The sequence below is a fragment of the Tigriopus californicus genome, chromosome 1, assembly GCF_007210705.1.
Source record: "Tigriopus californicus strain San Diego chromosome 1, Tcal_SD_v2.1, whole genome shotgun sequence".
In the NCBI taxonomy this organism is placed as follows: domain Eukaryota; kingdom Metazoa; phylum Arthropoda; class Copepoda; order Harpacticoida; family Harpacticidae; genus Tigriopus; species Tigriopus californicus.
Genome location: NC_081440.1, coordinates 502,803 through 514,025, shown reverse-complemented (window position 1 = coordinate 514,025; position 11,223 = coordinate 502,803). Strand labels below are relative to the sequence as shown.

At 41.4% G+C, this 11,223-nt stretch overlaps 2 protein-coding genes across 2 annotated transcripts; both read left to right on the top strand.

Moving 5' to 3' along the window:
- The first annotated feature begins 1,239 nt into the window (after window positions 1-1,239).
- Window positions 1,240-2,996, top strand: LOC131880642 (uncharacterized). Its single transcript, XM_059227323.1, has 2 exons — window positions 1,240-1,336; window positions 1,785-2,996. The coding sequence occupies exons 1-2, from the start codon at window positions 1,322-1,324 to the stop codon at window positions 2,538-2,540; spliced, it is 771 nt and encodes a 256-aa protein (XP_059083306.1). The 5' UTR covers window positions 1,240-1,321; the 3' UTR covers window positions 2,541-2,996.
- Window positions 2,997-8,132: 5,136 nt separating this feature from the next.
- Window positions 8,133-9,985, top strand: LOC131877319 (uncharacterized). Its single transcript, XM_059222936.1, has 3 exons — window positions 8,133-8,165; window positions 8,387-9,226; window positions 9,358-9,985. The coding sequence occupies exons 1-3, from the start codon at window positions 8,148-8,150 to the stop codon at window positions 9,559-9,561; spliced, it is 1,062 nt and encodes a 353-aa protein (XP_059078919.1). The 5' UTR covers window positions 8,133-8,147; the 3' UTR covers window positions 9,562-9,985.
- Window positions 9,986-11,223: the final 1,238 nt, after the last annotated feature.

The window sequence follows — 11,223 nt, the reverse complement described above, 5'->3', positions numbered from 1 at the left end:
AAGGAATCATAAGGAATGGTTGATTTTTTAATTAGGATTACAGATCAACCAAACAATCAAAACACTAACTCTGTCCATCAAGTCAAGTTCGTTGGTACACGAAACATCATGTAAAGTTTAAAAGGTAAGAAAAATACAAAATAGGGCCTTTCATTTTAATAGTACTGGAGATTAAATTCTTTGTCCCATTAGAAAAGCCCGTGAAAAAAAAAAGAAGGTATTTTTGACCCTTTAACAACGTTTTTGAATGTTTTTTTTATCCTAAGCCCTTTATTGCTGATATTGATTTTTGAAATCTTAAGGAATTCTTTGGCTGATATTATTTGGCTGAATTATTTGGCGCTCACGTACGTTTGTCCGGCTCCCGACCCAATGCCATCAACGAAGGGAGCTGACAAAAGATCTGTCCAATCTGACCCACCCACTCTACTGCAATAACCAAGATTTTCATCATTTACCTCTCCCCACCTGTTTATGTACTATCTGCAATTTCCCTCTTCACTTTTTTCATGTGCACTGAACCAATACTAGTCAAACTCACTGTGATACCACACTCTAGTCAACTATTTTATCAGTCTTGACCATTTTATTCTTTTATTAATCGATTTTTGTAAATGATATTTATACATACAGTTTTATACATTTTACAATCTGACATGACCAAGAGTCGCAATAAAGTTAAAATTATAAATGGTATACTTTTCTCATTCTTTTGAAAATTTGGCCAGGGAGGTGTAAAAAATTGCGTTGATGTGATCATGAATTCCTGCTCAAAGCGCCTTAAGGCCACTTAGAATTGGAATCAAATCTGTAAAAACATATCTTCGTTGTCAGACTTGATCCACCTTCGCCAAAAGAGAAATAAATGAAAGACTGCAAAAAAGAAACCAGCACTACTGATTGACATTTTAAACACACGTTGTATCTATTCTCAAACCAAAGTCGCACGGCAACAAAATAATTCCTTACTTCCTCTACTGCTCTGTGACTTGATATCAAGTACAGTAGATTGCATTACCACAATATCACCATCCAATCAATGCCAAAGAACGTCTCGGTCAATGTATACATGAATTAGCAACCACTAGCAACATGGCTGTTCGTCCCTTGAACAATACAGGATATATTTATTCAGATCACCACAAGGGATCGCCTGTCCACAAGCAGATTGGACTCTGATGTGCTTCATAATCCAAGGCAGAAAAGGGCAAGAGGGCGTCAAATTGACGCAGAAAGTTGTATAAAATGATTCGGCGGACTGAGAATCAATGCAGTTCGCTTCGCCAAGTCTCTCAAATCTCACAACAGCAAAACAGCAACCATGGTTTTTAAGCTGGTAAGAAAAATCAATCAACAAACTCCTCAATGCAATTTTCATTTTTCGATGACGCATAGAGTTGTTTGATTATGTTCAACGTGTTGCACAAAAGGCCGAACGATTAATAAAGCATTTTTACTTTTTGTTATGCAAACTTTCATCATGGAGAATCATCATTCAACGCTAACCTCTTAAATGAACTGTGACTTACAGCAATCATCTTTTTGTTTTCAACAACAGATATTTTGCTCGGCTACCAAATAGAGACAAAGGGCATGAGCTGAAAGTTAATCACTCAATAGAAACCATGTATCCAATCCACAACACAAACAAAAATCGATAACTTTCGCTAGTTTCGATGGGCAAGATATAAACAAAAAAGAACAATTACAAGAAGCATGCCTCCGATAGAAAAAGGTTACAAACTTGAACTTCGGACCTATGTGAAACCCTTTATTCTGTACAGGTAACCGTTTTTGTGGTTCCCTTGGCCACTATGGTTCTGGCAGCCACTCCCGGACCCTACCATGCTCATCCCACGCCTTATACTCCCCATCACCCGGGACCTGTCTACCCTAAGCATCACCAAGCCCCACCTCATCATCCCGCTCCGCACGCCCCTCAGGGGTATTGTGATCCCAAAGCTCCCCCTAAGTGTGCCCATCACTCCGACCTTCCCTTTTGCTTGGAGGACCCCGAATATCCCGAGTATGAGATCGCCAACAAGATCAGTCAAGATCCCATCTTTGAGAAGAAGTATTCAGATGTGCCCGATCAATCCGCCGATGACCTGGTTGAGCATATCAGCGAGTATCAGGAGGATGCCTTCAATTACGCCTACTATACGGGTGCTTCCAAGGGCCACTCTCCTTTCGACCTGTCTCATTGGGCTGGCCCTGAGGGCTATCTTTGTCCCTCCCAGGTAGATTACGCCAAGATTAAACGGGCCGTGAATGTGGAAGGATACTGGCGAATCATTCTCCAACACGCCCCCAAGGAGTACGGTTACGCCAGTTATAACTACACTCAAACCACCCGTCTTGAGACCTGCCTCACTCCCGATAGTGCCTGTCGTCTCATTGCCCCTTGCTACAACTCCAAGTGTACCCAAAAGTACGTGTACCACCGCATGGTCTCAGTGGATCCTTGTGATCTGTACCGTGGGTTCTTCATCGATACCTACAAGCTTCCATCCGCATGCTCTTGTCATGTGCCCCACTAAGTTATTGGGATTTGACCCCTTTGCCCACCCATCCACCAGCCTCCTTAACTCTATAGGCTCGTACCATTCAGACCCCAAGACTTGTTACGACTATTTATTCATTTTATTTATCGCCCATCCAAGACCAGACTATTCCTGTGAGTTTGGTCGTCATATTCCAACTCTGAAGAATGCTACTGTGCAAGAGTAGACCTGGATTAGCCTCTCTCCCTGGTGTTGATCACATCACTCTCATGGCGTAAGGAACTGCGAACCAACATCGAAAAAACGCCCACCGTGAACATGACCTCGGAGATCTGATATGTCCAGGAATTTCTGCTTCTATTTCTGTGTCTTCCGTGTTTCCAATGTATTTAATCCACTGGTGTTCCTGCCAAGAATTGTGATATTTGCCATTTTTGTGGTGCGATTATGTTGCTGTGAGATTTGTCAAATAGAGAAGCGAACTACTTAACATTTTCAGCTCTATTTTTCGGCTAAGCTCTCATGAAATCATTGCCTTGATAGAAATATGACAATGACAGAAATTGCTCGCAAGGCCAATTTGTGGAAAATGGCTACTGAAAAGCACGAAAATAACTAATGTTTGTATGGCTTATCCTCTTTGCAGCTTGACCCCTTCATTGAGCCATTTATTTTCTGTGTCGATTGAAATTGCTTATTTCAATTAGTTGGGCTGTAGCATGAGGGAAAACGATGAAGCGTTGAAAGCCATAAAAACTATTCCCAATGCATGGGCAAAATTCATAGTTGATTGGTCAACAGAAATGAACCTCTAAATCTGGCTAGACAAGATTTTGAAGCCATCTTTCAAAAACATTCGATGGATTGGCAAACTGAAAGGAAAAAAATCTGTTTCCATAGACGATTTTGCAGTAGTTGAATGGTGAGATATTATAATAAACGACAATTAGCTCAATGGATACAGCTATTTAGATTAACGTTATTCATACACGAACTTTTTGTTGCATGGTTAACGTTGGGCCCATTCTGGGATATTTTCTAGTACCGAACAGAAATGAAAGTCTGATACTCTGACGATGTTGCTCTTTCCTTGTTTCTCTCTTCTTAACCCCAATTTAGATTGTCGACAAATCATCGGACTACGTTCTGTAAACTCTTTAACAAAATGACCATCTCACTAATTGTCAGTGGCCATTAAATACGAGACAAGTCAAAAGACCCCAGCCAATAGTTAGTTGTTATTGTGGTGGGCTGAGCCATCGTTCCTTCCTGAACCTCCTTCCCCACCACTCGGGGCTGAGAAGTCGTCGTAATCATTAGCCAAAATTGGTAACCCCGAAGTGAGATATTGAAAAAAAATCTGTTGGTTTATTCTTGTCAGCGCTGTCTTTGAAACTACCACCATTTTGGAGCCACGAACATGAGACATGATTTCACCCCACTGAAGGACAATTTCGGCTGAAGCAAACAACCACATGATGTCAAGTTAGCTTGAGACAAGGATTGCAAATTCTGTACTAGAAGGGTGCGCAATAAGTTCTGCGATCTAACTATTAAGACTACCAACTTAAATTGCTGTTAGTTAATTTACGATCTTAGAGCTGGACCTCAGACCTTCCAATCAGTTGATAGATTCGTGTTCTTGTTGTTTTATTAATACATATCTGTGAACATGAAAGGCAATCGAAATGACAGATTGGCAATGTTTGTGGGCTTTGGAAATTCCAATGAACAAAGTATTGAGATTCCAATAGAGAAATATCTGATGAATTCCAGAAAGCTTGGCCATTAATTAGACAAAGCCGTTCCAACCATTTTTGTGGTGCGATTATGTTGCTGTGAGATTTGTCCAATAGAGAAGCGAACTACATAACATTCTCAGCTCTATTTTTCGGCTAAGCTCTCATGAAATCATTGCCTTGATAGAAATATGACAATGACAGAAATTGATCGCAAGGCCAATTTGTGGAAAATGGCCACTGAAAAGCACGAAAATAACTAATGTTTGTATGGCTTATCCGCTTAACCCTTAATCCCGTTATTGAGCCAATTTTCTGTGTCGATGAAAATTGGAATCCAAAGAACAAATCAGCTCGTGATCTGAGCATTGTCACTGTGGGCACCAAAGTGCTGATGCAGCATCTGGTCAGCAAAGCATGGGGCATCCATGCTACTTTCTCACGTGTCTACGGTTCAGGCCGATCATACAACGGGGTATGCGAGGCCACAGAAATTGTGAATCGGCGAAATCGGATATTCGTGTGTCCTTTGGAGCAGTTGGACGTGGGAACCCGAGGTGCTGACGAGAGTGTCAATGCTATGTGTGGAGGAGATGCTCAAATGGTACATTTAGACGCCCCATTTTCAGCATATTTAAGTTACAAAATTATGATTTACATGTCCTATGCTGACCCCTGTCCCGTTGACATTACAAAGGCAACTTCCATCAAAATTTTGGAATCGAATTCTCAGGCAAGAAAAAATCGATAATTGTACAAAACTACATAAAGAATTCATTCCAGACTTTATTTAGAATGAAACCGAAAATTTTGAGCCTACAGCATGTCAGTTTCTAATTTAGTCGGTGGTGTTGTGCTATAAAATTCATTTGACCCATTCAACTGTAACAAACATAGCAGTTTATAATTCATTAAGCTTCTTGTATACTTTTTGGAGTTAAAAGTGGTCTACAAGTCAACAAAATTTCCTTGCTAAAAACGGGTTGCTAAATAATGCAATTTGGTGTAGAAAGCGTATGATTATCATTCATGTCCAAAATGGAGGCACTGTTGGTCACTTGTTGCCCCTCAGGGAGACCGTGTCTGACGTGACGTGAGTTCTCTCAAGATACGTCATTTAGAGTTTCTAAGACAATTATCAAACGTTTTTCGCCTGGTTCTATTTGCGCTTGTGTTTTACTCATTCGTAAACGAATTGAAACCAAAAGCATGGTGGATTGACTAAAAAGAGGCTCGTTTCAATTCTCTTACTTTGGTCATGCTAAACCTTGACGATCATGGTCGAGAACTTGTCAGGTGTAGGGACGGGTAAATTGTGTAACAAGACCATTTTTTACCAAATTGCTCTGTTCACCTTTAATTGCACCTTTTTATTTTTAATTTGCACTTTTTTGTATATTTAGCCTAAAACTGTTGTGGTTGAAATCAGAACCATTTTGGAGTTACAATTGGTTTTAAGGTTTGAAATCCAAAGGCTATCATCATAAATAAACATATGAAAAGCTGAATTTTGAGCAATTGACGTCAAGTGTTGAATTGTGCACTACTTCACCTTTTGTTGAGAAGCAAAAGAAAATACAAATAAAAAGAGCCACTTTCTAGTCCAAAGAGGCAAGCCAAGCAGGGCGCAAAGATCATTAAGAGGCCCAAAAAATACAACATAGCTATTTTCCTTACTTCTTCCTGGCTAGCTACATTTTCTTTTTGAGGAAGAAAAATTCCACCTTTATTTCAATTAGATCAAGGACACTAGAGCAAGGAAACGCCAATGTTTTTTGGCTAATAATATTTTTTGAAGAAAATCGTTTTCGGAACATCTTGACCAAATTTCAAATAACTTAATGCACTTGTTATGAAGCTATGGTTCTCTTTCTGGGAACGGCCCTCAAATCAAAAGTAGGCATATTGTGGCTCTGAGCTACATAGTGCTCTTCAAACTCATTTGAATGCCTAAAATTTATGGAGTGATATATCTTAACAAATATGACACCTCTTTTGTCTGAATATATTGGATGCTTTTGCTAAAAACAAAATTCATTGGAGTCCAAAATTCAATTGAAAAATCTATTGAAGTGGTCATTGTTATTAGTAATTACTCTGTGCACCTTAAATAATGCCTGCCTTTTATGTAAGGTTCCAAATGAGTATTCATTTAAGCTCTACTCATAGAAAAACAAATCCATTTTACACCAATAAGTGATGTTTGTATTGTCAAATTTGTGGATTAAAGCCAAATTATGAATTGTCTATCCCAGATATTCCAATAAGCAAATTTTAATGCACAAGCACTTTTATTGCCTATTTCATACATTTCTTTTTTTTCATCAAGCGCACACATGCAAGTCTCTTAGAATTTTGAAGGCAATGAAGTTATGAAATGAAATCCCATGATTATTATTATCCAGGGTCAATTACAAGTCTGCAATGACCCCTAAGCATAACTGCCATACTGGTGCCAATATCTTACAAGCCTAGTTCTACAAGAGAGGGCGCTTTTAAAAATGCGAGGTCCAATCAACTCTTGCTTGAGGAAGGTATCTCAAAATACTTTAAATCTTTAGTGTGTGTTAGTGTATCAATCTTATACATACATATGTACAACATATGTTCTAACCTTTGCAATCTTAAAAGAATGGGATTTCATTTTGTGGTGCCATGAAGTTCTTTTCTTGGACCTAAAAATATCAACTTTGGATTCAATTTGTGACATAACCCAGATGCATTGAAAGTCTTGCAACCTTAGGTCTTGTGAAAGTTTTGACTTTGGTTTCTTATTTTGTATTATAGGTACAACGACTAAAATGAACAGAAAGATGACATGATGGTACTTCTCGGGCCTCCAAAAACATACAAAATCTGTTTTTCTAAAATCAAAATACAGCCAAATACCTTTGTTTTTATGCCAATTCCGCCTACCCGCCAAAAATATTTTCCCCGCGGAAAACCGCCGCATCTGGCACCATGGTGTAATTCAATTCTTCTTGCTTGTCCAAACAAAGATAAAGTGACCGGACAATAAGCTCGGTCAGTCATATTTTAGCGCTCACTTTAACCATCGGGATTTCATTTAGTTCAAGGCAGTGTTATTCTTAGTAACCCAAGTGCAGATTTGATCTAGGTCCTCTGCCTGGCTACTGGAAGTTGAATCTTGGCATTTCTACAGCAAACCAGGGACTCTAAAGACTACCATAAACGGTGCACTGAGGCCCATAGGTTCAAACAATCCAGATAATCTTGCTCATCATTCGAAAATCCAGCTATAAGTTTCTGACAACTTGGACTTAAACTTATGCGAAGGAGACCCATCTTTTCCGCCGGTGATTTATTTGTAGTTTGAACCAGGGACTCTAAAGAGTGTCATTGTTCTAGTGTCCTTGAACAAGCTAACTTTCGTAGCACCAGAACAGAGGATGAGATACTGACAGTCATACTGAACTTTAGAAGCGGAGCAATGGCGATGATGAAAAGCAGAGGCCCCAAGATGGAGCCTTGTGGACCACCCGACTTGATTGGTTGGTTAAAAGTGTTTAAGCAAACTAACAGTATGTGGGCACATGATTCATAGTTTTACCAGATGGAAAGCTGGAGCTTATGCTATTATCTTCAACAAAATTCAATAGGGGTATTGCCTGGATGTACCATGGTTACCCTCTCTTCCTCAATTTAAGCACCTTTGTGTCGACGCAACCAAACCTAAAACCGGTGAGGAGGAGGCTGATTGATTGGTACACTTAATCTTAAGAAGGCAAAATCCTGATGTCCTCTTCAAAAGAACGACGGTAGACCAACAGTTTTCGAAAGAAACGGACTATAAAAGAACTGAAGATGGGGATCATCAACCACTCCACGTTGAGCAGTACCCGTGTCACCTAAACACCTGTAGGCTCTTTCATCTCCTCTTAAAATGGTTGCTTTTGCTAAGGTAAGATAACTCATAATTCACGTATTGAATGCAAATAACTCTTAACTTAAAGCAAACAAAAGTAACTTCCTCTCCAAAGATTTGGCTCAATTTGACTTCGGACATCCCGAAATAAGCCTTTGAGCAAGAACTTAAAAACATTGAAACACCCAGAATAATCTCAAAATACCCTGATGTACACGTAGGCCTAGATCTCTGCTCAGCTTTTTTGTGACTCGTAGATTTGTCTTTTGGCCCTCGTCGCCACCGCCTCAGTGTCCGGACAACTAATGGTCGAGTCGTTGGTGAATGCCTCACCCTCCTTCGACCAAGCTTCCGGTGCTGATACCCATGCCCTCCACGATCATCATCTTCATGACGATGGACTACTCGCCCATGCCGACCACGATCGTCTTCATGACGATGGTGAACCCACCCATGCCGTGGTAGAATTCACCCCTGATCGTGCGTTCCGTCAAGGCCAAGGAAACGAGGTCGCTCTGGATATCGGAAGCATTGCCGCCGCCGGTGAGAGATGTATTGATAAGGTCGTCATGGTCGAGGAGACCGAATACGACGAGGAGATCGAGTGCCACCATAGCTACTCTGAGCGATGCCACACCACCTATACCACCGACTTTGAGCCCCAACAAGAGGAGGAGTGCGAGGAGAACTTCAAGAAGAGCTGCTTCATCGAATACCGAAAGGTGGCCTTTGAAGAACCCATCAGGTTCTGCCACACCCCGTTGATCTGCGAGGGCGAAGGACCCGAGGAATGTAAGACCGTGTATGAGACCCAATGTGAGACTCGTTACCACGAGCATGAGGTCGAGGATGATGTCGTCGATTGCGAGACCATTCAAGAGGAGAAGTGCGAGGATGTCACTCAGGGTTATACCACCGAGCAAAAGTGCACCAAGTGGCCCAAGCAAGTGTGCTCCAACGAGAAGAAGACTGTCAAGAAGTACACCCCCGAGACCGACTGTAAGAAGGTCGGCCGTGAGCTCTGCGGACCCTCCGGTTGCGTTCCCCAACCCGGACCTGAGGAGTGCTTCGACAAAAAGGAGACTGTTGTCCAAGAGGTAAGTGCGAATCAATCACGAAACGTGTCCAAATTTCGGGCTAAGACTTTGTAGACCTTGTCTATCCTCTATGAAGTGAGTTAATTACCGAAGGTTCGCAAATTGATCTTCACACTCAATTGACAATTCAGGTGCCCGAGGAGACTTGCAAATTGGAACCCCAAAGATCGTGCAAGCACGTCACCAAATTGGTGCCCCTCCTCAAGCCTTCCGAGGAGTGCGTGGACATCCCCAAGGAGGTGTGCTCCCGATCCCGCAAGAACCCCCGCAAGGTCCAAAAGCCCGTGGTCAAGAAGTGGTGCTACGTGCCCTCCGAGCAATCTGGTTTGGCTTAAGATGGATCCTCTCAACTCAATCCAACTCAAACAGCCCCCCACAAAGCTTTATGACCCGTTGCCGTTCCTTGCAATCATCAGCACTGCCAGTCCGGATGATGAGGACACCCCTGCAATCTCGGCTCGATCCATTCTGGCCTTTTTATCTTCGTTTCTGTGTCGTGACCATCAGTCTTTCGCCAGCGTTTTCTGCTATCTCTCGCTCGGCTTTCACAAGCTTTTGATTAACCCACTCTCCCCCCGCAAACTAGTCTCCCTGAGAAACAATTAAACGAAGCTTCAACCCTTCCTTCAGAAATCAAAGTCCGCGTTTGATGCGGATCACTGCCATGAATTGCGACTGCCGCCTCTTGATGAGGCCATCAACTCCAATCAATCTCACAATGGAAACACCCTTGGGCATTATTGACACCAAAAGGCACTTCTTTGAGAACCAAAAGCAATTCGTAATTGTTGCACGATATCGTGCTCAATGTTTCATTGAGTAATGCATTTCCCCCTGAGCGATCGCGGGAAGGAGATAAAAAGAGTGATTAAATTGAAATACAGAAGAGATTTCCTAAAATATAAGGTTTTGCAGCACGTTCCTACGTTCTTTTGAATAAGTTCAACTCGCGCTATTCACCGTTATGGGAAATCTTTGTCGTCTACAGGGGTAGCAAGACTCGCTGTGATAGGACACGGACTTCTAGAGATATGGACTGCGAACGGAAGCAAAACTTTCTTATCTCCTAATCAGTTCACTCTTTTCAAAATAAGCAATTCATACGACCACAAGATTTTGTTGAATAGATGAACTTGACAAAGAGTGAGCCCCAAACTATGCTTAGGGAACTCAGGAGATATGGTCAAAGTTATGTAGTAAACCTTATACGAATTTTGAATTTTCGGCCTGCCGTTGGTCAGTTACATAAGCTTTTGACACCATAACTTTGAAACGAATCACTTTAAAAGTGGAAAATCGACTTAATGAATTGGAATGGGAGGTAAAGGTCAATTCCCAGTCAATCAAACACGGAAGCAAAAAACGGTTTGAAGACAGACACTCACGTAAAATGGGTAGTATGGGGACCAAGAGATCGCCCACAGCACAAAAGACTCCAATTGAACAAAGAAAAAACGCAACATCCCAACAAAATGTTGAGGGTTATCTCGTGGAATATTAGACGAGGTTTTCTAAAGAAGGAACCTGAAATCAAAGCAATCATTGAACAAACAGATGCCGACCTTATTTTTCTTCAAGTAAAGGATTTTAGACATTTCGATGGAAAAATCTTACGAATCCTTCGAAGTCACGGTGACAATGAAAAAAGACTGAAATGACAAGACACAAAGGGAAAGATTTCAAATTCTCCTCGACCAAATTCACAAGGCTCGCCTCTCAGGTAAGCCATTGATAATTGTTGGTGACATCAATATTGATGCAAAACGTTTTGATGATGAATCTTACCACCTAAAGACTCTGGTACAAGACCTGAGGTTGTGTGAAGCGATCAACGATTTGACACGGCACCCATTTGGTTAAGATCGAGAGTGGATCCAATGCTTCAAGAAGACCCCCTAGTAAGGCTCAGGGAAGCAATGAATCAAAGAAAAGAGACCCCTGCATTTTCATTGAAAACCGTCGGTGAACGGACTGTCTTACAACACATCAAGAAGCTC

What these genes read in the sequence shown, in the direction of transcription:
- LOC131877319 (XM_059222936.1), top strand. An exon ending in AGGAGACTGTTGTCCAAGAG is followed by an intron (nt 9,227 to 9,357) that starts GTAAGTGCGAAT and finishes TTGACAATTCAG; the next exon opens with GTGCCCGAGGAGACTTGCAA.